The sequence below is a fragment of the Hyaena hyaena genome, unplaced genomic scaffold, assembly GCF_003009895.1.
Source record: "Hyaena hyaena isolate Hyena2069 unplaced genomic scaffold, ASM300989v1 scaffold_141, whole genome shotgun sequence".
Lineage (NCBI taxonomy): Eukaryota > Metazoa > Chordata > Mammalia > Carnivora > Hyaenidae > Hyaena > Hyaena hyaena.
Window position 1 is genome coordinate 581,060 of NW_024080773.1, and position 27,018 is coordinate 608,077.

At 40.1% G+C, this 27,018-nt stretch overlaps 1 protein-coding gene across 2 annotated transcripts in view; it reads right to left on the reverse strand.

Annotated features, from left to right (window-relative positions):
• The window catches only part of PRKG1 (protein kinase cGMP-dependent 1), a 1,246,601-nt gene that overhangs the window by 8,059 nt on the left and 1,211,524 nt on the right, over positions 1 to 27,018 (reverse strand). For both annotated transcript variants that reach the window (XM_039238529.1, XM_039238530.1), the window contains 3 exons: positions 15,770 to 15,909; positions 14,784 to 14,873; positions 1,085 to 1,226 (listed from right to left, as the gene is read on the reverse strand). In XM_039238529.1, the coding sequence (XP_039094460.1) occupies positions 1,085 to 1,226; positions 14,784 to 14,873; positions 15,770 to 15,909 (372 nt within the window). The remainder of the gene's footprint in view (positions 1 to 1,084; positions 1,227 to 14,783; positions 14,874 to 15,769; positions 15,910 to 27,018) is intronic.

Consider the following 27,018-nt stretch of genomic DNA (forward strand, 5'->3'; position numbering starts at 1 on the left):
AAAAGAGATGCATATTACCATAGTCCTAGATTCTAAGAGGAGTCATCTGTATTTCAAACAGACAAAGCCTCCCTGAGCAAATGCAGTTTCAATAGGAAAAGCTAAAACCTGAGTATAGAATGGAACTCACATCATTCAAAATAATGGTAAACCTTTCCTTCCAGAAATATTTTCCATTTTTCCTCCTTTCCTGAAAAACTTTGAGACTAGTTGGACCTACTTGACAAATTTTCCCAAATATGCATGCTTTCTGCTGGATTTAGGAAGCTGATAATTCATTTAGTCATGAGAAGACACCTCACTGCTCAAGAAACCTAGTCACAAAATTTATCCCTGCCCTGACTACACACAAACAGGAATAAAATGCAAATGTTCTTTGTTTTTCTAGAAATCTTTCTCACTGGAGAAGCATCAAATGCAGAAAGCCTATCTTTTTATAAAACGATTTGGTCAAGAATACAAATAATTAACAGCCACTGATTTGATTTCCTTGAAAACCACATGCTGAATAGAAAGTCCAAAAAGTTTAAAAAAGAGAGTCAGGCACTGACAGATTCAAAGCCTGAAAAAATTCTATGTTTTATAATAGAACTTCCCTCCTACAGTAAATCTTTAGCACGCTTGACAGATTTTACTATTGTGATCACTACTATCACTATAAGTCAAATGCCCCGGATAACACTGCCTACCAAGTTTTTTGTTTAGATTATACTTAAATCTAAAATGTTACCATGATTCATGGTTTAATCTAAGTATTCATTCCCTGTGAACCACACAAAGAGGACAGGAGAAACGGCTACAGAGCTCTTCTAACAGTCTATGAATACATGGCCACCATACGAGGCCACTTAAACACATCTGCCAGGACCGTATTCATTTAGACCTAATCAGTTTGATTTCTTAACAACGTTTGCACCATTTGAAAGAATGCTTAGTTGAAAGCAGTAACACTAACATCTGCTGTTTAAGAAAAGGTACAGCATTTACAAAGGAAAACGGAGATTTCAATGTTAGGAAATAAGCACAGCTTTGTTAACAAATATTTAAAACCACAGGGCAGAAATGGTGCATAAAATGCACTGACCAGCTTGGTGTAGCCTCGGTGATCCAGGATGAGATTTTCTGGCTTGAGGTCCCTGTAAATGATCCCTTTGGAATGCAGATAGGCGAATGCTTCCACCACACACGCTGTGTAAAATCTGGTCGTAGAATCTTCGAATGAACCTCTGAGATACGGAAAATGAAAGTGTGTAAGACATTAGTTTCTCTGATAGGGTTTTATTTACTTTTTTCTCCTTTCATTATATATTCCTATGTCAAGTGTGACCCTGGAGACCAATGTCCTATGGCCAAATGCCATATGATTGGTGCTGCCTTGGGTTTTCAAAAGCCCTTGAGGATCAAGTCCAGGAATTCTTTGCCCTTACGAATGGGATAGTTAACTCTACCCTCTGGTAAGCACTCAAGCGGAGCTCCACCTCACACTTCTCTCTGTAACCTTCCCAGCAGCCCCTACCTCTAATGAGACCCAAGTATGGCCGTGGTCAGGTGAGGGGAAAATCCTATTTTAGATAGAGCTGGATACCAAGGGGCTGTGTGGTAAAGCAGAAGTTTATGGGTTCAGTCGTGTTTATTTTTAGAGGGCTTGTTTTTGAATCTTCCTAAACAATACAGATATGGTTGATACGAGTATGAATAAAAAGGTTAATGTTTCCAAAGAGCTGCTTTGGAAATGATGTGTGATGCTATGTTACAATCATCTATCACAAGCTAAATATTCTGCTTTCGAAAATTGTGCCAGCAAGAGAAATTATTGCATTCTTATTAAGAAAAGATGGGGCTAAGAAATAATTAGGACGACTCAGGTACTCAGAAGGGACTACAGATTACTAAACTTGATTCTGATGTTTAGCAAAGAACACTCACTCTCTCTGTCCTCCCTCTGTTTATTTAATAAAATAACTATAAAGGGAAGGAAAAAAAAAACACATTGGCATCTAAGGTTAGCTCCTTGGTTCCATAGCAGAAACTTTATGCTTCAGGTGTTTTTTTCTTCCATGAGATTCTTTAGAAAGATAAGTTGTATGTCCCTTTTTCCCAATTAGTAAACACTGAAACACAACATAATGATTTCATAATTCAGCAACATCCGTGTGAACATCTCCATAGGAGGCAGAGATGTGGCACGAGATACCAACGAGAGAGAGACGTGATTACAGGTAGCCCACAACCAAAGGTCAAGAGGTGGCCTGACCTTGCTTCCCATGACCGTCCTGATGCAGGTTTGCATGTTGGGGAGATGTGCTGCTTTTTTCAATATTGACGAATAAAAGGTCACGTTTTTTTTTTTTTAACAAAAGTGAGCAGTGACTCTGAAGCTAAAGAAGCAGCACCTTTCAGGTCATTTTTACAAATACCTAGTTTTTTCCAGAAAGTTCTTCATTTCAACTACTAATGTCCTGAGTTGTCACTGAAATAATAAGCTCTTTCCCAAGGAAATATTCTTTCAAAATATAATTCAAGACAAGAGGATATCTATGCTTTAGATCCTAGAATCTTAACTATAATTTTTTTTTTAAATATTTTTTATTTCTAGGAGAGAGAGAGAGAGAGACAGCGTGAGCAGGGGAGGGTCAGAGAGAGAGGGTGTCACAGACTGAAACAGGCTCCAGGTTCTGAGGTGGCAGTCAGCACAGAGCCCGACGCGGGGCTCGAACCCACAAACCGCGAGATCATGACCTAAGCGAAAGTCGGACGCTTAACCGACTAAGCCACCCAGGCGCCCCAACTATAATTTTTTTTAATGTTTGCTTATTTTTGAGAGAGAGAGAGAGTGCGCAAGCAGGGGAGAGGCAGAGAGAAAGGGATGCACAGAATCCATAGCAGGCTCCAGTTTCTAAGCTGTCAGCACAAAGCCTGACGCGGGGCTTGAACCCATGAGCTGTAAGATCATGACCTGAGCCAAAGTCAAACACTTAACTGACTGAGCCACCCAGGTGCCCCCAGAATCTTAACTATAATTACAAAGATGCTAGAGGTCTGTCTTTAACAGCGTCTGCACTGTGAATTTATAAGGTCCAGAAAAAGTTTCTTTGAGGAGAAGTGCATCTGTATTGGGAAAGAATACATCATGTGTTGCCATTGTCTTTGGAGCCAGAACTGTCTTTGCAGAGTGAACACTATGTAATTCTGCACTTTGACAAGCGGGTTGGGTGGTGCCTTGCAGATCGTTTTTCTTTGCCCTGAAATAATTATGCTTGTCCATCAAGACAAAAGCAACATATTTCTTTCACTGGAGAGCTCATCTGTAGTAAGCAGTAGGCACCCATGTGCAGATAATTAGCACACAGCTTTAACTACCGGATGCCACATAGGACTCCAGTCCTTCCTCCCTGGACAGTTCTGTAAAGCCACGGCAGAGTCAGAACAAAACAAGACAGTATGGGCGACAGAGCCTTGTCTTACTTCACACTGCATGCCTTGTTTTAATAAGAGAATTGATTACCTCCTTGTATTGGGACTATTTACCTGTGATGTAGGGGGGCCTTGGAAGCCTACAAATTCTTGGTTGCTGTTGGAAGAAGAGATTATATCTGTAGTTGTGACTCTGAGCAACATATCTGTTTTCCTTAAAATTCACTTGTCAATGGAACCAAATGGACGAATACACTGTAAACGTTCTAAGGAAAGGGAACACTTATGTGAGAGATCAACTGCTCACGAAATCTCAGCTGAAAGGCGTTCATGTTTATTTTCTAAATAAGTGGGCCATTAGTAGGAAGATGAAAAAAAAATCCTAATACAGACTCCCATTCATCAGAAGAGGCTATAAGTGAGGAGTATGGACTCTGAAACAAGAATTCTGGGCTCAAATTTGGGTTTCAGTTGCTTATTTTTGAGCAACTAACTACATATTCCTCAGTCTCATGTTCTCTTGAGCAAAATGAGGCTAGTATTAGAAATTAGCTCATTGGATTCTGGAAAGGATACAAATAATTGATGCATATATTTAGAATTAGTGCCCTCACACAACTGGGTACCTGATAAATACTAGCCATTCTAATTAAGAACTGAAACAGTCTTTAGCTGCTGTGTCTGACATCTAGGGAAGTTGAAGGATACAGGTCTGAAGACTTCTGGAGATGGAGGTGTGAGGGTCTGTCTTACCTAACACTGTTATGGAAGTATTTGCTGCTCTCACTGCCAAGGCTAACTGCCATGAGTTAATTTCCGTTCTTTTCATTTTGTCTAGGCTTCTCACAGATGCACAGGCAAAAATTACTCTCTTAGTGCCTGCCAATTTTCATCGTAAAGTGAACTGACCAGCAACACACACCTTTGGGTCTTCAGTTCCTGACAGCTGTTTATTCGTGTCAAGGATTCTCTGATTCTGAGCCATTCTGGAATTTGGAAGGCTCTGCAAAGCTGGTTCCCAGTCCTTTAAAAATCTATTTTGAGTCTCCCCTATATATAAGCATATTTGTAACTGATTTTCAAAATTAAATGAAAACACAATCTTAAATCTGTTTCCATGGTAGGTGATAAATCAACATAATGTATGCATACAAAGTATTTACCAGAAACATGGCTTCATCACTAAATGTTTGATGTGGTTAATTTGTGGATTTTGAAATAAACTTCCGGAAAGCAGTCACAGAGCCTAGCATCAGGGTGACTCCAAATGAAAAATAACTATTAGAATTGAAAATGACAACATAAATTTGATCTAAAACAAAAATGAAAGGTTGTTTTATCAACAGAAAGTTGCTTAAAGAAGTAAATCAGTGCCCTAAATAGCTCTTCAAAATAATAAATTATGCCTTGACAGTTGTGTCATTTCACTTAAAACAAGCATGGAAAAGGCCCTTATAGTTTCTCTAGGAATGGGTAGTTGTTTTATTTCGGCTAGATAGCAGTAGATAACAATCTGATTGAGAGAATCAAAGGGTTACGTGTACTTACGGATAGACTCAACTTTAAATCTAATCACAATGTTTACCAACTTGTCATAAACAGAGTCCTGAAATGACAAATTGCGACCAAGAGAAAGCATCTCTCACCAAAGGGTAAGTTCCCTTTTTCTCTTGACTAGCAACATGGATCATGAATGAGTATAAATATTTATCAATTTCAGATGTACAACATAATGATTAATTCTATATATTACTCAGTGCTCACCATGGTTAAGTGTAATAACCACTGGTCCCCAAACAACATTATGGACTATGTTCCCAATGCTGTGCTTTTCATTTCTGTGATTGATTTACTTTATGACTGGAAGTTTGTATTTCTTAATGACCTTTGTCTATTTCACCCATCTCTCCACCAACTTCCCCTCTGGCAACCACCATTTTATTCTCTGTATTTAAGAATCTGTTCTGTTGTTTTGTTTTCAAGATTGCACATTTAAGTGAAGTCATAGGGTATTTGTCTTTCTCTCTCTGACTTACTTCACTTAGTATAATATCATCTAGCTCTATCCATGTGGTGGCAAGAGCAAAGAGCAAGGTCTCATTCTTTTTCTACAACTGAGTAATATTCCATTGCATATACATACACTGCATCTTCTTTATCCGTGTGTCTATTGATGAACACTTGGGTTGCTTCCATAATTTGGCTATTGTAAATGATGCTGCAATAAACATAGGAAGTATTTTTTCACAATGGAGTTTTTGTATTTTGGGGGTAAAGACCCAGGAATGGAAGACTGGATCATATGGTAGTTCTGTTTTTGAGGAACTCCCACAGTCTTTCAACAGTGGCTGCACCAGGTTGTATTCCCACCAACAGTGCCCAAGGGCTCCTCTTTCTCCACATTCTCGCCAACACTCGTTATTTCTTGTCTTTTTTTTTATTGGAGGCATTCTGACAGGTGTAAGGTGATATCTCATGGTGATCTTGATTTGCATTTCCCTGATGATGGGTGATGTTGAGCATCTTTTCATGTGTCTGTTGGCTGTCTGGATATATTCTTTGGAAAAATGAATATTCAGGTCCTCTGCGTACTTTAACAAATTCATTGTTTTCTTGAGTTATAGGAGTTCTTTATGTATTTTGAAATATTAATCCTTTATTGAATGTATCATCATTTGCAAATATCTTCTCCCATTCACGAGGAGGCCTTCTCATTTTGTTGATGGTTACCTTTGCTGTGCAGAGGCTTTTTATTGTGATGTAGTCCCAATAGTTTATTTTTGCTTTTGTTTCCTTGCCTGTGGAGATGTATCTAGAAAAATGTCACTAAGGCCAATGTCAGAGAGATTACCGCCTCTGTTTTCTTTTAGGAATTTTATGGTTTCGGGTCTCACAATTAGGTTTTCAATCTATTTTCAGTTTATTTTGGTATATGGTATAAGAAAGTGGTATAGTTTCATTCTTTTGCATGTAAATCTCCAGTTTTCTGAAGCCATTTGTTGAAGAGATCATCTTTTCTCCACTGTATATTCTTGCTTTTGTTGTAGATTAATTAACCATGTAAGTGTCAGTTTATTTCTGGGCCCTCTAATCTGATTTATGTGTCTATTTTTGTGCCAGTACCATGCTGTGTTGATTCCTACAACTTGGTAGTGTATCTTGAAATCTGGAATCGTGATACCTCCAGCTTTGTTCTTCTTTCTTATAGTCACTGTGGCTATTTGGGGTCTTTTTGTGGTTCCATACAAGATTTAGGATTATTAGAGTTCTATGAAAAATGCTGTTGGTATTTTAATAGAGATTTCCATGAATCTGTAGATTGCTTTGGGTAGTATGGACATTTTAACGATATTCTTCCAATCCACAAACTTGAACTATTTGTATCATCTTCAATTGCTTTATGTTTTATAGTTTTCAAGGTACAGGTCTTTCCCTTCCTTGGTTAAGTTTATTCCTAGGTATTTTATTCTTTTTGGTGCAATTATAAATGGGATTGATTCCTATATTTCTCTCCTAGTTGTTATAGAAATGCAACAGATTTTCATATATTACTTTTGTATTCTGCAGTATTACTGAATTCATTTTTCAGCTCTATTAGTTTCTTTTGATAGATTCTTTAGAGTTTTCTATATGTAGTATCATGTCATCTGCAAATAGTGAAAGTTTTATTTCTTCCTAACCAATCTGTATGGCTTTTATTCCTTTTTCTTGTCTGATTACCGTGGCAAGGACTTCCAGTACTGTGTGAATAAAAGTGGTGAGGGTGGACATCTTTGTCGTGTTCTCAATATTTAAGGAAAAGCTTGTAGGGTTTTTTGTTGTTGTTGTTTTACCATTGAGTATGGTGTTAGCTGTGGGTTTTTCATATATTACCTTTATTATGTTGAGATATATTTCCTCTGGCCTCACTTTGAAAGTTTTTATCATGAACGGATATTGTATTTTGTCAAATGCTTTTCTGCATCTGTTGAGATGATAATTTGTTTTCTATCCTTTCTCATGTAAATGTGGTATATCACACTGATGATTTGCCAATATTGAACCATGCTTACATCCCTTGGATAAATCCCACTTAATCGTGGTAAATAATTTCTAATATTTTGTTGAAGGATTTTGCATCTCTGCTTATCAGATATATTTGCCTGTTTTAATACTGGTTTTAAAATAGGGGTAATGTTGGCCTTGTAGACTGAGTTTGGATATTTTCCTTCCTCTTCTATTTTCTGATTAGTTGGAGAAGAATGTGTACTAACTCTTCACTGAATGTTTGGTAGAATTCACCTGTGAAGCCATCCTGTCCTGGACTTCATTTTGTTGGAAGGTTTTGGATTAGTGATTCAATTTCATTTCTAGTCATTGGCTTCTTCAAATTTTCTATTTCGTCCTCATTAAGTTTAGGAAGATTATATGTTTCTATGCATTTATCCTTTATTCTGTGTCATCCAAATCACTGGCATACAATATCTCATAATATTCTGTTACAATCCTTTGCATTCTCTGGTGTTGGTTGTTATTTCTACTCCACTTCTAATGTTGTGTCTTCTTTTTTTCTTGATCAGTCTAACTAAAGGTTTTTCAGTTTTATCTTTTCAAACAAATAGCCCCTGGTATAATCTGTTCTGTTTTTTTAGTTTCCATTTATTTCTGCTCTAATCCTTATTATTTTATTCCTTCTATTTGGTTTGGGCTTTGTTCAAGTTTAGATTGTTGGAGATTATTTTATTTCTCAAGGTACTCCTATAAACTTCCCTGTTACAAGTACACTTGCTGCCTCCCGAAGACTTTGGACCACTGTGTTTTCACTTTCATGTCTCCATGTATTTTTTGATTTTCTCCTGATTTCTTGAACAATACATTGTGTAGCCTCCATATATTTCTGTTCTTTCCAGATTTTTTCTTGCACTTGATTTTTAGTTTCATATCATTGTGGTCAGAAATTATGCTTGATATTTCAATCTTTTTGAACTTATTGAGACTTATTTTGTGGCCTATGTGATTTATCCATTGATATAAGCAGGGTGTTAATGCCCCCTATAATTACTGTATTACTGTCAATTTCTCCCTGTATGTTAAAAATTATTTTATGTATTTAGGTGCTTCTGTGTTGGGTGCACAGATATTTATAATTGTTTTATGTTCTGGGGCACCTGGATGGCTCAGTCAGTTGAGTGTCTGACTTCAGCTGAGGTCATGATCTCACAGTTTGTGGGTTCGAGCCCCGCGTTGGGCTCTGTGCTGACAGCTAGCTCAGAGCCTGGAGCCTGTTTCAGATTTTGTGTCTCCCTCTGTCTCTGCCCCTCCCCTGCTCACACTGTCTCTCTCTCTCTCTCTCAGAAATAAATAAAACATTAAAAAATTTAATTGTTATATACTCTTGTGGGATTGATAATTATCAATTTTTCATTATCAGTTTATCACCCCTTTATCATTAGGAGGTGCCATTCTTTGTCTCTTGCCACAGTCTGTGTTTTAAAATCTATTTTTTTCTGCCCCAAATATTGCTACCCTGGATTTTTTTTTTCACTTCCATTTGCATGGTCAATGTTTTTCCATTCCTTCACTTTGTTTGCATGTGTCTTTATGTCAGGTGAGGCTCTTGTAGGCAGCATATATAGGTCTTGTTTTTTAATCTATGCCATCATTCCATGTCATTTGATTGGGACATTTAGGTCCATTTACATTTAAAGTGATTATTGATAGGTATATACTGATTGCCATTTGTTACTTGTTTTTGTAGTTCTCCTCGGTTCCTTTTTTCTTCTCTTTACCTTGTTCTTGATGGCTTTCATTAGTGTTATGCTTGGATTTCTCTATGTTTTGTATACCTATTATAGGTTTTTGCTTTATGGTTACCACTAGGTTCATATATAACATCTTATATGGATAGCAGGCTAGATTAATTAAGTTGATGGTCTCTTAAGTTTGAACACATTTTAAAAGCACTAAGTCTTTACTCCCCTTTCCATGTTTTAACAGGTTTTTGTAGATATAATTGATTTCACTACTTTCTGTTTTAACCTCCATATTGGCTTTAGAAGTGACTGATCTACTATTTTTACTATGTTTATTTTTACCTGTGAAATTATCCTTTCATAATTTTTCTTACTTTTAGTTATTGCCTTTACTTACTTTCCACTCCAAGAAACTATAAAAGAAACTTTAAAGTTTAAGACCAATTTAGTGGTGATGAACTCCTTTATCTTTTGTTCACCTCTCCTTCTGTTCTGAGTAATAGCCTTCGTGGGCAGAATATTCTTGGCTTCAGGTTTGTTTCTTTTCAACCCTTTGAATAGATCCTGCCACTCCCTCTGGCCTTGGCCTGCAAAGTTTCTGATAAATGAGACTCTGCTGAGAGTCTTAATGGGTTTCCCTTGTATGTAACTGTTCTCTTTTCTCCTGCTGTTTTAAAACTCTGTCTTTATTGCTACTTTTTGCCATTTTAATTATTATGTGTCTTAATTATTATGTAGACCTCCTTGGGTTAATCTTGTTGGATTTCTGTGTTTTCTGGATCTGGATATCTGTTTCCTTCCCTAGATAAGGACAGTTTCAGCTATTATTTCATCCCATAAATTTTGTGCCCTTTTTCTCTCTCCTCCTTATGAGATCCTTATAATGCAAATGATGGTGTTGCTGATTTCTCTTAACCTTTCTCATTTTGCATTACTCTTTTTTTCTTTTTGTTGTTCAGGTGGTCACCTTCTGTTACTCTGTCCTTCAGGTCCCAGATATGTCCTTCTCCTTCCTCTAATCTGTTTATTTTCTCTAGTGTATTTTTCATTTCAGCCATTGAGTTCTTTTTATATTTTCTTCCTCTTTGTTGAAGTTCCCACTGAGTCCATCCAGTCTTTCCCAAGTCCAGTGAGTATGTTTATGACCATTAATTACTCTGAATTCTCTACCAGGAATTTCTCTCTCTTTTATTTAGTCTTCTGTTGTGATTCGTCATCTTCTTTCATTTGGGACATACTTCTCTGTTTCCTCATTTTCTCTGACTCTCTATGTTTGTTTCTATGGTCAGGTAGGTCAGCGATGCTTCCTGGTCATGGCAGTAGTGGCCTTGTGTAGAAAGGTTCCCATGGTGTCCTGGTCACCTGGAGCAGGTGCCTCAGGGGTGGCTCCGTGTGGGCTGCGTGCACCCTCTTGTTGCGGCTGACCTGCATCTGCCTTCAGTCCTGTCATCTGCAATGACCTGCTTTGCCCTCTATGGTTACACTAGGCCAAGTCCAGTACCTGTGCTGTATGTGACTGCCACAGGCATGTAGGTGGGCAGGGTCAGTAGTCAGGTGAGCTGTCAGTCGTTCTGCCACAGCTGTGGGTCCGCCACAGGGCACGGCTTTCCCTCTGTGCTGGTGTGTGCGATTGTCTTCATCTCTTCCCAGGACAGGAGTTGCTCTGGATGGATGCCTGCTGAGGTGGGCAGGTTGAATGAGATGGGTCTGTAAGGCACTGGGGCATGCAGAGGGTCAGCACTGGCTCCCACAAGGCTCTGGCTATCCAGGCCGGAAAGGGGTGAGAAACCGTACCTGCCAGCACGTTTTTCCTGGAGAAGTCTCCTGAAGGTCCCTTCTGCTCCAGTGCACACTGCCTACACTTTTCAGAGCGCTGTTTCTGTGCTGTCTGGGCAGCTTGTTCATTATGCTGCTTCTTTAAGGGTGGGGACTCCACTGTTGCCCTCAGCTCTTCTGGAGTTAAGCCCTGCTGGTTTTCAAAGCCAAATGGTATGTATGGACCATCGTTTTCCCAGTGGGGTCTCTTCCTCCTGCCTCTCCATGGTTGGGGTGTCCTTCCTGATCACAGGAGATTTGGTTCCCAATTCTGTCCCTCCTACCCTTTCCAGTGTGGGCTCCTCTCCATGGTGAGCTGGGGAAGGCTTCTTCCAACAGTCCTCTGGTTGCTTTCAGAGTTAGCTGTATAAATGTAGCTGTTATCTTGGGGTGGCCCTGTGATGAGCTGGCCCAGGATCCCCTGATTCTGCTATCTTCCCGACCTGCTGAAATGCTTTTGATTTGCACTAACCATTATGTCATCAGATGGAATTTAAACAACTACCCTCCACAATATAGAATCAAAGAGACTGGCTATTTAAATTACTCTCGGGCTTATAACACACATGAAGACACATGAATAGAAGCGAGATGTGCATGATTTGACAATTCTGGTTTCTGCAAGAATTAAGATATTGGGTAGGGAATATTTACATGTATTAAACACCTGGAATGTTAAATTTCATTAGATTACTAAATACCAACATTAATAGAGAATGTATAACAAATTAGCATTTCTAAAATATATACTAATACAAATATTTATATATATACCAACATTAATAGAGAATGTATAACAAATTAGCATTTCTAAAATATATACTAATACAAATATTTATATATATTATGTATTTGTCATGTTAACCACTTACAGTTTTAAGAAGGTAGTGGGGATTGCTACTTATTTAAGTGTCATAAAGAAGGTAAATACAATGTTGACCAACCGACTCCAAAGAATGGAAGAGAATTTGTGGGAAACAGGAAGTCACAAAGTAGAAGGTAAAGCATCATAGCTAATGAAGAATAAACCAGAGAAAGAACTGGAACAATTAACATTTCTGTGCTGCTAAGTCATATCTTACAAACGTTTAATAGTCATCCAGTCCTGTTTGTATATATGATAGCATCTTATTTTTTATGGAATCATTTGAAAAACTATTCTGGGTCCCTTTCCTATGCTGCTGAGAAGAAAACAAGGCAGGAAGTGGTCATCTCACTTAGGAGGTGAGAGCAGGAGGGGGTCTGCTGCTATCAGAGACTTCCTGCACTGAATCCCTGAGGTTTAGAGGTATTACTATGGCAGAAGAAAACAGTCACACAAGCCTTTCTTAAAATGAACTCAAATGCTTTCCTTTCTGCTTTCAGAATAATTTGTTTTGACTATGGATATTTTCATGTGCACTGTGATTAAGAGCACAATTATTTTCCTTTTTCTCTTGTCATTCTTGGTGGTCATTCTTTCTAACAATTAACCTTTAGGACTTTCACCCTCAGGTGAAACAAACAGTGAGAAAGGTAGGTAGTCAGTGGCAGTATTAATTAGAACCTAGATCTCCAACACTCCACCTGCCACCCATCCCCCACACTAGGTAGGGGGAAAAAGTCTGAATGAAAGTCACAAGGCTACATGCATATATGAGAAAGAAAGTTGGTACAGGACAAGGATTCTGAAGTGATTTTGTATACAGTAGTTGTTATTGCTTTTTTAATGTTGAGGCTTCAGCCTTCCAGCAGTTTTAGGAAGGAGCAGACTGTGCTTACCTCTTCAGGTCATGCCTCTTCATGTAGCATTAAGCACATTGTGGGAACTCACCAACTGTGCATCCCAAACCCAAGCCTGATAAAAAGGAAGGAAACTGAACCGAGCAAAAAGCATCCTGGTGGTCCCTGGGTGGCTCAAACAGTTGAGCATCTGACTCTGGATTTTGGCTCAGGTCATGATCACACTGACAGTATGCAGCCTGCTTGGGATTCTCTCTCTAAATAAATAAGTAAAAAATTGAAAAAAAAAAAACCCACATACTGGTGGAGGTAGAGAAAGGACCACCCACTGATATTTTCCCACCATCCACTCCCTCCAAAGGCCAACTGCTTCTTACTAGCAACCTGAGCTGCCCCGACAGATCAAAATACGTCTCACTCAGAAGCCCGGGCTGGCGTTTATGAGCCAACAAAATGAAAATCAAGTTAAAGAGGGAGAAAACATGAAATAATATTTTCTTTCAAAATATAGATTGAAATTTGACTCCTATGCATGTCTGATGCACCATAAGTGGGCTTTAGATTGACTTGTGTTTTTGTTGCCTGGTTAAAGAAGTTAATAGAAACTTAAAATAGTTCCTTCCCCTGTGTGGCTCATTAGTGCTTTAATGTTTACCTTTACCTTTGCATCTTCTATTCTAATTAGAGCAAATCAGGGAAACTATTTCCAATATATGAGTGGGTTGAAAGCTCAGGTCAACTATAGTAGAACCACATTAGGATGAACCAGACATTAACTCACAAATCAGAATGTTAACTCTGTATAACAGCCTATACATTATGAAAAGGGGGACCATTGCTGTTTTGTTTCTCACTGTATCCCCAGCTTCTATCACGATGCCCGGCATGTAATCTGTACTCAAATACTACTAAATACTGTAATCACTAAGATATGACATGGCTTCGTGCAGATGTTTATCCCATCCCCTCATGCCAGCATGATACATCTCCTTGTAGGCTTGTTTACCTTACATTTAAGAAAAGAAACACATCACCAATGTAACAAAGAAATCCACTGGACATACACAAGGGAGGCAATGAAGATAAGACCTGAAGGGGTGATGTTTCCAAAGACAGGGAGTTACCATATGAACACAATTAGGAACGAGACTTTAAATCAGATAGCTTATTGAAGAACCATTGGTTCTCTTCTGGAATATCTACAAAGGAAGAAGTTGTCAAAAAAAAATAGCATGGCTTAGGTTACCCAATGAAGGAGAACATGAGGGAAAGAAAAAAAAAAAAAAAAAGATGTCACAAGGTGAATGGTTCAAAGGAACAAGAATGACTTGTGAATGTTTGATCGTTCACAGGAAATGATCAAAAGCTCATTCACAGGAAAAGAAAGTTTTGGTCTTTTAAGTAAACATTTGGGTTCGTAATGATCTAGGACATGCATAGAATAAATTTTTAGTTTGCTAGTTATGTAAGAGATGGTAAATTAATTCTGCATAATTAAAAGAAACAAGCAAGCACTAACATGACTCTCTTCACTTGTCCTTAAAGGGCTAAAAGAAATACATCTAAATCACATTGTTTACATAAAATACTGCATAAAGGTAGATTAATTTTTTCCTAAGATCACCTAAAGCTTGAAAATGATGGCTGGAAATTGATTAATTTTGGAACCAAGGAGTAATGTAAAGACAGAAGAAAGTTACTGAGGAACAACTTCTCAATGTGAGGAAAGGCAGACTGCCCATCTGGACAATGAGCAAAGCAATTAAACTGATAATTAATCCAGACTGCAAGTATAACACAACTTTAATTTGCCTCAAGTCACAGCAACAAACTGCATTCTCGGTATATAGTTAACTGATTCTGATATTCAGGTTTAAAAAGCCTGTTAACATGTACCTTGCTGGGTACCATTTCCACACTGGACTAATAAGCCTGCATCAGTACTTACAAACCTGCAGCATGCAGCGGCTGTCACATTTGCTAAAGCATATGTGTACAGTGGGTTGTATCCCACGTTTATTTTCTGAAATAGAACATGTAAATATGACTTTCATACTTTACAATTTTAGAGAAATGATAGAAATTTCTTAAAATTCCTACCTATCCCTGAGAATGGTCCAAAGCTCTCCACCTAGGCAAACTTCCATCAGCATATACAAATATTTGCTGTCCTTGAATGTTCTGTACAGTCTGTGAATTGCAAACAAGAAAACAAAGGTTATAAACATGGCTGCCTTTGAAAAAAATGGAGCAGTCTCAGTGCTCAAATTACAGCCTCACACTTGATTTACCAAACTTGACATGTTATTAAAGGAATGAGACAGATCTGTGTACAAATAGGGTAATGGAGGCGACAGCCGCCTGAGATGTACACAGTGTAGGGGGCTAGTCTGTCTTTTGCAATAAATGGATTAATCCACATGGTTATGGATCAAAATGGGTGCTTGGGGTTCCTCTAATCCCAATTTGGTGGATGCTGTAAGCATGGACCCTTGAGCCCTAGTGAGTGTTCATGAACATGAAGTATACATGGATATACAACAGACACACTTTACAAATATAGATAGGTAGGAAATTCCTGTGCAAGCCACTTATGCTCACACTGTCACATCCTGTTTTTAGTAAGTGCCACTGACCAATCAACTAGCCCAGGTTTCTCTGCATATGAAAACTCCCCATTATCCTGTGATTAATGCTCTGGAAATACAGAGGGGAGATAGTCCCTTCCTTTTTTAAGAGCTTCAAGAAATTAAATATTACTACTCAAATCATTAAAGGTACAAGAGTTTGATTTTTGATATTTTGTCCTTCGAGCTTCAATGGTCGATGCTGGCTTTTGGAGTCCCAGAGAATGGTTAGAACTCAGATTTCTTCTTTGGGAAAAATACATTTTCACAGAATCTGATTCTCTTTGAAGAAAATAGGATAGAATCAAAATGTCAGTTTTTTTTTAAGTCAAAGAAAAAAACTTTCTGAAAACCAGATTTAAAAGCCCGTGTCCTGCGAGAATGAGTGTATAACATGTGCGTGAGCTGCGGCGGGTTTCGTGACTGACTCCCGTGGGGAGCATGGCACAGGGCGTCTACCTCACTATGAAGTCCGAATGAGCCCCCTGCATGATCTGCTTCTCCGACCGAATGTGCTCCTGCTGTCTGGTATCCACGATGTGGCGTTTCTTGAGAATCTTCATGGCAAACGTCTTGGACTCCTCACTTTTCAGCTGGACCTTAAACACAGGCAGAGGGAGCTAAGTGAGAAGCAGCTCAGGGCATTAATGCAACACTATGCCTTCTTAGCCCCAAATTACATGGAGCACTTGAGCGACAACCCAACCTTGCCCCAAACACACAGCACAACCGTGTGGAGCGGACATAAATCCAGTCTGTGAACTACTGTCCAGTCTCCCGATGACCTTTAAGTACATTCTCCATAAGTTCTGTGCCCCCTGGGATTGGAAGAGGGAGAGTGTATTGGATTCCCATTGTATGATTTCACTTCATGTCATGTGTTTGAGTATACTTTTACAGTATTTCTCCTCCAATCCAAACAGTATAAAAACCAAATTCCCCAGTTTCCCTTCAAGTGAGTGTGGTAGATGTCAGAACATTCCACGCTTGCTCCTTGGCCCTGGCCAGCACACATTTCTACAAGTATAAAACTCAGTGACTTGGGGCACACAGGTGGCTCAGTCGGTTGAGCATCCGACTTCTGCCGAGGTCATGATCTCAGGGTTCATGAGTTCCAGCCCCACATTGGAGCTGCTGCTGTCAGCACACAGCCGGATTCAAATTTTCTGTCCTGCTCTCTAGCTCCTCCCCTGCTGCGCTCTCCCAAAAGTAAATTAAAATAAAAAATAAGTAACATTCAGTGACAGACCACTCTCTGCTGAGACTGTGGATGTATGTGCTGTGATTTCTTCTCTTTTTACCTTCTAGTCTTACCCTTTCCTCCAGTTAAGTATATATTATTTATTTTGCAAGAGATTTTTGAGAACTTTTTTCCTTCTTTGCACATATGCCTGCTAGCTTTAATCCTGTGTGACCTCAGACCTGGCTGCTTAGGTACACTGACTGGGAGGACCGGGTGTCCCCAGTGCCCACACGCCTCTGCCGCAGCCCTACACAGCTCCCGGTGGCTTGCATTGTTCCAAATGCCATTCCTCTGACTGGCTGAGGGTCTGTGGTCACTGTTTTACAAACAAAAAAACAAAAAATAAAAATCAACAAGGTGACTTGGAAGGAAACTGAGAGGTAATGGAGCTAATCACTTAACAGCCACCTAAGAGAGTTATCCAGTGCTGCTGAGCAGCAGACTCGCAAGCCGGCAGTATCTGGAACTAACGAAAGCCTTGGGGAAACAGCGGGACAAGCAGTTTGTGTTTTCCAGCTGACGTATCACTGTCCCCTCTGGTCTCGAACGGTTTACTGCTGCTTCTGCAGGGGAGCAAAAGTCGTGTCTGGTTCATGTACACGTGTACGGACTGAATCCGCGTTTAGGGGACATTTCCGTGGCAGGGGCCCAAGGGCCCTTCACAGAAATGGGCCTGGTCTGCTGGTGGCACGTGTGGATCTGGAGGACAGGTTAGAGAGAAAAACAGATGTATGAAAATGCCGCAAGCAGCCAAAGGCCCTCTACTCCGTCTGCAAAACTCTTTAAGACGACAGATCAGTGTAATTCAAACGAACTCAGTTGTGGTTCATAATAAAACACCAAATGTGAACTCCCACTTCGAAAGGAAATCTGAGCAGACAGCATGAACAATGAGCTGCGTCAGAGTACTAAAAATCAGAGGGGAAATGAAACCACATTTTCTTTTTCGAGCCTCAGTTTAAACATTGAAGGCTCATGTGTAGTTTACGCACCTAACATAAAAATTATCCATCATTCTTTGTAGGGATGGGGACGTGCGTTTTTACTTGTGCCCAGGGTGGGAGGAAAAGGTTCTGCCTTCAGGGCCCCTGGACCGGACCCAAATCCTGACCTCACTGGGCTGGCTACCCAATGGCTCTGAGCCACAGTTCTTGCGGAAGATGCCCCTGGGCTACTGTGTGGAGTTACTGTCACCTTAAGTGAGAAAGTGCCACTGAGTGGGAAGTCATGAATGGCCTCTCTGCTGCCCCCTTTCCCCACCTGGCAGCCCCTGCCAGATAGGGTACCTTAGGTGGTGTCTGCAAAACAAAGCCAGACCAAGTCACTCCTCCGCTCCCAACACTGCAGTGGCTTCCCGCCTTGCTCACAGTACAGACAAAGCCGTCACAAAGGCCTACAAGGCCCTATGCCATTTGGACCCCACTCTTCCCTTACTCACTGCACTGGGGTCACACTGGCCTTGAGCACATCACGCAGGTGCATGCCTTGGGCTATGTGCATGTGCTGTTCTGCCCGAATAGTCTCGCACAGATATGCCCAGGAGTCACCCTCTCAGTTCCTGACGTTCTTTGCTCAAATGTCTCCTCACCAGTGTGTTCTCACACCAGCCCACGTACAAGAGGAACGACCCCCTTCCCTGTTTAATTCCCCTCCATAGCTTATAGCACAAACTAACACACTAAATAGTGTCTTCAACTTGTTGAGGTCCCGTGTCCTCTCACTGGACTGTGAGCAACCTGAGATGGGGGATTTTTATATTCCTGTCCCTGACATGGAGTAAGTGCTTATTATGTATTTGTTGGCTGCCTGACTCAAGGAAAGAATGCCACAGGCCCTGAAGATTCATCGCTGGCAAAGCCACAGCAGGGCCGGTGTCTCAGCTCCACACTGTGCATCTCTTAGCTTAACGATGGGAGCTAGGATGACAAGCATCTAGTGTTTGGTCTCTTCTGTTCCCAAGTGCCCCTAATTATGCAAGGAAGGGAAGAAAAGATTTCTACATGCCAATGCTGCATGGGCTCTATCCATGGGCAAACAGCTGTGTGATTCAGCCTCAGGTTTTCAGTTTGTATCCTTACAAGATGTTCTCTGAACTCAACCTTTTCCCCTGAATGATGTTCCCAAGCACAGAGCCTGCTAGATTAATAAAATTGTCTCTAGGATGCTGGCCAGTTGCCTGCCAACAAGCTCTTGGGGTCCAATAGCTCTAGACACCATGGCCATTTCTTAGGGACCCATTTCTGAGCCTACACTACTCTCCGTTCCCTGCTAATCAACAAATTACATGATTCCTAGTATGTTTACCAATTTTGTTATACCCACATCCAGTCATCTGACTTATTTCACTGTAGCCAGGATATTAGGTAAAAATATTCACATCACACACTTTTCTAATTAACAGTTTTGAACTGTATATTAGGGTGAATCTATGCAAGGAAATAAGTGAAGTTCTTGGGGACATCAGACAGAAATGGGAAGTAACCTTTGTGGAACACATCCATGCTGGGCACACCCACGTACCCTATTTTATTCAGTTGCAACATCAACTCTTCATGGCAAGAGGAAGAGATTTTTGTTTGTTTTTAGAAAGACTTTATCATCAGTAAAAATAGCTAATATCAATAAAGCTCAAATTAGGGGCCAGGAACAGTATAAGTTTTTTCCTTTAATCTTTTAGGGAACCGCTTGAGGTACCAATGTCTTCCCCATTTTTCAGAGGAGCTGAGGATTACCCAAGAGGTTCATATCTTGCCCAAGACCACAGAGCTGTCAAGTGGTAAAACTGTCTTTATGATCTTTTTGGCCCAAGCTATTTCCAGAATATTCTGCTTGGCTTCTGCAGCATATAAAACAAACTGAAGGCACAGTGACTGATGCTTTCTGAATGAGAGTTTAATGGGATTGGCTAACTCAGACTCAGTTACCTGTAAGTGTCGCTCACACTAGACATGTGGTTTAGGATGCCAGCCTGAGCCTTACTATCTGTTTTTGAGGGACCTCAATGTATTCTCAGGGATCTGGGGTGCCCAAGTGACTGAATTCCGCAGAGAGAAGCCAAGGATAGGAGTGAGCATAGGTGGGGAGGTAGATGGTGCTCATAGTCCGTGGGTGGCAGGTGGCCAGGACCAATGAGAGGTACATGAAAGTTCCAGAGATTACTGGGAGTCAGCCTTACTAGTTGCCAATTTAATAAGTATTAATTATAAGACATTTGCAGAGCCAAAGAGCTAGCCTACTGAGGTTTTCTGTTTGGTCTCTGCTTGAATGGAGGCAGTTCTACGGGCTGGAGCCCCCCTCCTTTGCCCTCCTCTGAGACCTGACTAGCTCCTTAGAGTAGAGCCCTTAGAATTTCTACTTCCATTTGAAACTAGAATGACCCACACATAATTCCCAGGATCTCAGCTCTTAAGCAGGAAGTCAGAGAGCCTGAGGACTCTTGGTGGAGGTAACTCAACAAAGTGTCTTGTGCAGAGTTAATTGTTTGAAAAAAATTTCCCCTGATAAATCCACATGTCTGACTCAACCCTGCTTCTAACGGCCAAACAATCTAAATGTCCATGCAGAGAAGCCTGGGGGAAAAAGTGGTACCTCTATGCAATGCAGCGGTAATAACTATGACTTAAAATGATGATTTAGCAAAGGGAAGAAAGTAAGAGAGGGACAAAACAAAAAACACTCTGGACTAAAGAGAGCAAACTGATGGTCACCAGAAGGGAGGTGGGTGGGGGGATGGATATTAAGGAGTGCTCTGTCATGAGCACCAGGTGATGTGTGGAAGTGTCCGATTGCTATAGTGTACACCTGAAACTAATACTGCACTGGAGGTTACCTAACTTGAGTTTAAATAAAAACAAAAAATGATGACTTAGAATTATTCTTGTTATGGGAAAATAAACCAACATACATATACGTATGTAACTCTATCTATCTAACTACCTACCTACCTAACTATCTGATACAGGATACAAGGCAGTGTACGTTTTATGACCCTATAAATAATACTTGTATGAATATGTATATCAAAAATAAATCTAGGAAGAGACAATTGGAAATGTGTTCCCCTATAAGTTAATGATGGTTTTCACTTAGGGAAATTTTTAATTTTACTTTTTACTTTTTGGAATTGCTTAACTTTTGTTCAATTATCATGTATCCCCTTTATGATGAAAAACCACAATGACTCTCATCATGGAAAATAAATTTTGAAGTGTCTTTTATATTGTACTAGTTATGTATTTCTGTCTGGCTCTCTCAAAGGATTCTGGTTCCATGCAAACCACTCTCGCAGAGAATTTCATGAGAGCAAAGACCTTGAGAAGTTGTATAAAGCACCACAATCCATGCAGGTTTGGGCAGAACCACACCACTCATCTCCTCATAGGACGTGCCATATTCTTGTCTTTAATGTGAACTCTCAGCATCCGTTCGGTCAGCATGAATTTCCCGGGCCTAAGCTATCAGGCTACTATAAAAGTGTTTTCACAAAACAATTCCATGCAAGATTCTAAGATGCAATGTTGTTTGCTTTTAATTTTTCCTGCTGGCCAAATGAATGACACCAAGGCCACTTCTGTCAAGTTGAGAGAATGATGAGGAATTTATGTAGCAGGGGCAGCTAGAGAGAGGCGATCTGTAGCGTGGACGGAGGCACGTGGATGCAGGCTTTCCTTCCCCGCCTCCACCATACTGGGAATCCTTCCCCGCCTCGTGGGTTAGGTGGGCTCCCAGTTTTGTCTTCCTCTGCAGACTAACACCCCTGGTGCCCAGGCTACTGTGCTGGTGAGATGCGAACTCTGAAACGTGACTACTTTTGTTTAAATCTCAACCGCTTTTGGGCTTGTGGCCTTGGGCACATTTCTGACACTCTGTCCCTCTTTCCTTATCTGTCACGTGAGGATAATCCCCAGTTTACATGTGAGGATGAAATAAAAGGGCCTACGTGGCCAAGCCAGCCTGGAACAGAGTACACATTCGGTGTGCATTAGCTGTTTTTACTCCTATGTGCTTCCAACGTTCGGGGTCCCTTCGGGCCAAAGCAATTTCCTCCAAGCAGGACCCAGAGCAGGCTACTGTCACCCTGTGCCTGCTCCCAACCCCACCCATCTCCATCTCACCAGCGGAACACAGAAAGGGGTGAGATGCTACTTTCAACAAACTGAGGGCCCTTGCACTACACAGCTTTTACTCTCAAAATTCCTACAAAGGGAAAAAGAACAAGAAAATGCTAATACTCAATATTTTCCTCTTATTTAATTTTACAAATAATGCTGCGTGTTAGATCCAATGTTAGAAGGGGCAAAAGCTTCATTTATAGTAAAATGTTATTACCCCCATGAGGAGTATCATGTCGCCATTCGACTGAATCCATAGGTGGGCAGAGTGGATCTAAATATGGGAATTTCTGACCCAACCCAGGTTTTGACAGTTTCTTAACTGCTGGCGCTCCAGGTGGTGCCCAAATGGCACTGACCGGAGGAAGAGGTGCAGTGGCCCCAGCGTGTTAAAGAGCTCTGAAGACACAATTGCTAGCTGTATTAGAACACAGACTCCCTTCCTACCTGCGGCAGGCACTGGTCTTCAAAATGGCTTGTTTCCTGCTGGGCCTGATGCCCCGCTCTCAATGGGGAGTTGAGTAAGGATCAGAAAATGTTTAAAACTGGCTTAGTACCTTCATCCATTCATCTATTTAATTCATAGTTCATTTTGCGATAAAGCTAGGTCTTCATTATTTGGGGGAGAAAATGGCTTTTTCAACTATACTGTAATTAAAATGATTTCTTAAATAGGGGAGACTGGGTAGCTCAGTTGGTTAAATGCCTGACTCTTGATGCTGGCTCAGGTCCTGATCTCATGGATTTTGGATTCAAGCCCTGTGTCCAGCTCTGTGCTGAGAGTGCAGAGTCTGCCTGGAATTTCTCTTTCTCTCTCTCTCTGTGTGCCTCCTTCACTCATGCATTCTCTCTCTCTCTCTCTCAAAATAAGTAATAAAAAAAACCTTTAAAATAGTTTTTTAAATTAAGGATTAAACTGACAGTATCACAAGGCTTTTTATGCAAACTTCCTCTATAACTGATGCAAACTACATTTCCACGCACGACAGGAAAAGGTGACTCCCTTAATGCCCTCAGTTAGTCAAACTAATGCCATGGAACAGAGGTGGTGAAGTGAGCTTAGGAAAGTTCATGCAGGAACCCTTGGTTTGAGTCCTGTATAGTTTGTGTTTATGATTAATTATATAACTTCTGGGCCTCAGGAAAGGCCTAACTGTATTAAGTCTAAGGGTTCCTTCCAGCTGGGACACTCAATGCATCTGCAATTTGACATAAAGAATATGCATTTATTTTATTTTTATTTTATTTTCTAGAGAGCAGGGGGGAGTGGCAGAGGGAGAGAATCCCAAGGAGGCTCCATGCTCAGCACAGAGACTGACGTGGGGCTTGATTCCATGACCCTGGGATCATGACCTGAGCCAAGATCAAGAGTAGAGCACTCAACCAAGCCACCCAAGTGCCCCTGGATATGCATTTTTAAAGAATGTTAACTATAATTAACCCTATGGAAATAGCCCAACAAACATGGCTAAACAGCCTGGAACAAAGGAAGAAGGGGCAATTTCCCAAGTGACACAAAGGTAAGCTTACAAAACCATGATGGTCCACTCTGGAAGCATGACCTTGAGTTTATAGGACGTACATCTTCAGCTGAGAGCTGGTTTCCTTTCTCTGTTCTCTCAATCCCATGTTACTAATTGTCAGACTATGCATTGGATCAAAATGGTGGTGACTTTCCCAAGGAGAGCACCCAGACAGGCTCTGAGGCCTAAAGAAAGCTAGGCAGGGCCCCCTAATTGTAATAGCCAGGTAGCAACAAAAGAGGAATGCCTAATATTTTCTCCAAATAAAACAGCCCACTTTTAATCACACAATCCATGTTATGTGGTCCAGCGTAAAATTATCTCTTATTTTTGGCTCTTTTTAAACCGGGAGGAAATAGCTTTCAAGTAATCCAGATAGAAAAATTCCCACAGTTAAACGACTTTTCGCACTAGTTGCTCAAAACTGTATCCCTCTCCTTTCTCTCTGCACTGCACAACAACATCATCCGTGTTCTTTTCCTCAGCATCCAGACTTCAGGATGAATCATGGCATCTGGTTTATTCCAAAGGATGCACAAAGGAGGAGAGCATAAGGGACTTGTCACAGCCTGTGTGACACAAATCCCGCTGACACAGAGAATGCAGAGGATGGATTATGAGTTTAAAGAGATGCCAGAGTTGAAAACCTTTTCAGATGGGAAGGACAGAGACATGACGTCGTTACACAGTTTTATGGTGGGTGATTCCACACATAAAACTCATTTCAGAAATGACCACTGGGTGATACCCAGTGGAACAAGAGAGCATAGCAAAAAGGAGCTCATTTTATCTACACATTTCCCTCTGCCATTTGCACAAGTGATAGTCAGGACAGGGTCTCTCTTCTCTCCATCTGTGTTTTCCTTCCTGTGTTCACCTCAGCCCCTCATCGAAAACACCAGTAGTCCTATTTGTTAAGTCCTTCAGACTTAACATCCAGTTCTAGAGCTAGTGACGAGAAATATTAGGATATATTTATATTACTAACTTCAAATTGACCAAAAGCCCAGTTAAGACCATTTTCATAGAGGAGACAGTTTTTCAAAACAGACATTAAACTTTCAGTTTGGAGGAAGATCAGGAAAAGAACATCATACTTCCTATTTTTAATTACAACCTGAATAAACAGTTGGACAACTTAATAGAAATCACTTGGAAATCAAAGAATACTTGTGATTTTTCTTATTAAGGAATTAACACTGATTCATTTTGACTAAAAACACTACCTGTATTGAATCCATATTATTTACAGAAATGTGCAATTTAAATATACCATTTTCTCATGGGTGGCTCAGCTGGTAAAGCATCCCACTTTGGCTCAGGTCATGATCTCACGGTTTGTGGGTTTGAGCCCCATACTGGGCTCTGTGCTGACAGCTCAGAGCATGGAACCTCTCCCCCTCTCTCAGCCTCTCCTCTGCTTGTGCTGTCTCTGTCTCTCAAAAATGTTAAAGGAAATTTTCAACAAAAACACCAAATATGAGGCGCCCACGTGGCTCAGTTGGTTAAGCGTCCGACTTTGGCTCAGGTCATGATCTCATGGTTCATGAGTTTGAACCCTGCCTGCTTCAGGCTCTGTGCTGACAGCTAGCTCAGAGCCTGGATTCTGTCTTCGGATTCTTTGTCTCCGTCTCTCTTTGTCCCTTTCCTGCTCGCATGCTCTCTTTCAAAAATAAATAAAACATAAAAAAAAAACCCCAAAGATACCATTTTCTCTTGTGTATAGACTCTGCATAAAATAAACCTTATTTCATTTTGTAGTGATTACTAAAATTGATACTATAAACTTTAAATTATTTGTCTTCATCACATGCACAAAAACAGAGACACTGATCAATGGAATGGAACAGAGATTCTAGAAACAAACCTATGCTTATATGGTCAGCTAATCTATCACAAATAAGGCAAGACTATACAATGGGAAAGAGACAGTCTTTTCAATAAACCATGTTGAGGAAACTGAGTAACTACATGCAAAAGAATAAAACTGGACGACTTTCTCACACAATACACAAAAATCAGTGGATTAAAGGCCTAAATGTGAGACTAGAAACCGTAAAACCCTTAAAAGAAAATGTAGGCAGTAATCTCTTGGACAATACCCTTAGCAAGATTTTTCTAGATAGGTTTCCTCAGGCAAGGGAAACAAAAGCAAAAATAAACTGTTGGCACTACACCAAAATAAAAAGCTTCTGCACAGTAAAGGAAACCACCAACAAAACAAAAAAGCATCCTATTGAATGGGAGAAGACAGTTGCAAATGATATATCCAATAAAGGGTTAGCATCCAAAATACACGAAGAACTTCTACAATCCAACGCTGAAAACCAAACAGTCTGATTAAAAAATGGGTAGAGAATGCAAACATTTTTCAAAAGAAGACATACAGTGCCCAAGAGACACATGAAAAGATGCCCAACATCACTCATCATCAGGGAAGTACAAATCAAAACCACAGTGAGATACCTCCTCACACCTTTCAGAATGGCTGGTATCAAAAATGGGAAACAACAAGTGGTGATGAGGATGTGGAAAAAAAGGAACCCTCATGCACTGCTGGTGGCAATGTGAACTGGTACAATCTGTGAAAAACAGTATGGAGGTCCCTCAAAATATTAAAAGCAGATATATAATCCAATAGTTCCACTACTGGGTATTTACCCAAAGTGAACAAAAACACTTATTCAAAAATATACATGCACACCTATGTTTACTGCAGCATTACTTACAAGAGCCAAGATACGGAAGCATCCCAAGTGTTCATCGACAGATAAATGGATAAAGAGGATGTGTGTGTATAGATGTACACACACACACACACACACACACACACACACGAATATTACTTGGCCATGGAAAAGAATGAGATCTTGTTACTTACTACAATGAAGGAACCTAGTGTGTCTTATGCTAAGTGAAATGAGTCACAGAGAGACAAATACCATATGATTAAACTTAAATCTAATAAAGAAAACAAGCAAATAACAATAGCAACACAGACTCTTAAATACGGAGAATGAACTAGTGGTTTCCAGAGGGGAGGTGAGCAGAAAAATTCCTTTGCCTCATCAAATTATCAAGTGTTTTCTTTCCCCAACCAATGCTTGATATCTGTGCCTAATCTCATTCGTATGTATCAAGTAGTGCTACAAACAGTTTTCACACTTGCTTACACGTTTCTAAAATGATTACTAAAATATGTCACATAATTCAACTTACTCTAATACTCAAAGCCGACTTACAAGCTCAAATTTCACATAGATGAAGCTGAAACTCACAAGTTGACACTTCTATTTCTTTCATTTATTGACTCTGTGAAGCTTTAAAATGAGTGGAAATGAAACAGAGAATCACATATTCCAAATTCAACTGAGATGTGATCAGGTTAACTCATGAAAATGTCTGTGTTCTCGTCATACTTTTGAGACATAAGGCATAAATAATGTCGTAATGTTCCTGTCACATACTGGAAGAATTTTTATCAAATGGTTTATAATCAGATCTTAACGTCTTGATATATGTTATGCTCACACTTCACTCTTCCTGATATTAAATAAAATAGGGTAACTCCTTCCTCCTTGTTTTTTTACTTCAAACTTTTCACAAGATTTTGTATAAATATAATACACGTCAAACATAGTTAAGTCAGTTAAACATATATTTAATATTTTTTGCTCATGCTTACTTAATCTACAGAAATCAGTCCCATTAAACATTTAAGCTGCTCTGTACAAATGGAGGTAGAGACTGTAGCCATGGCCACACAGCAGCTCCCTTTGGCTGAGCTTATTTGATTCCTTTCGGGTACTGATGGTCTCTCTGCTCTTGCCG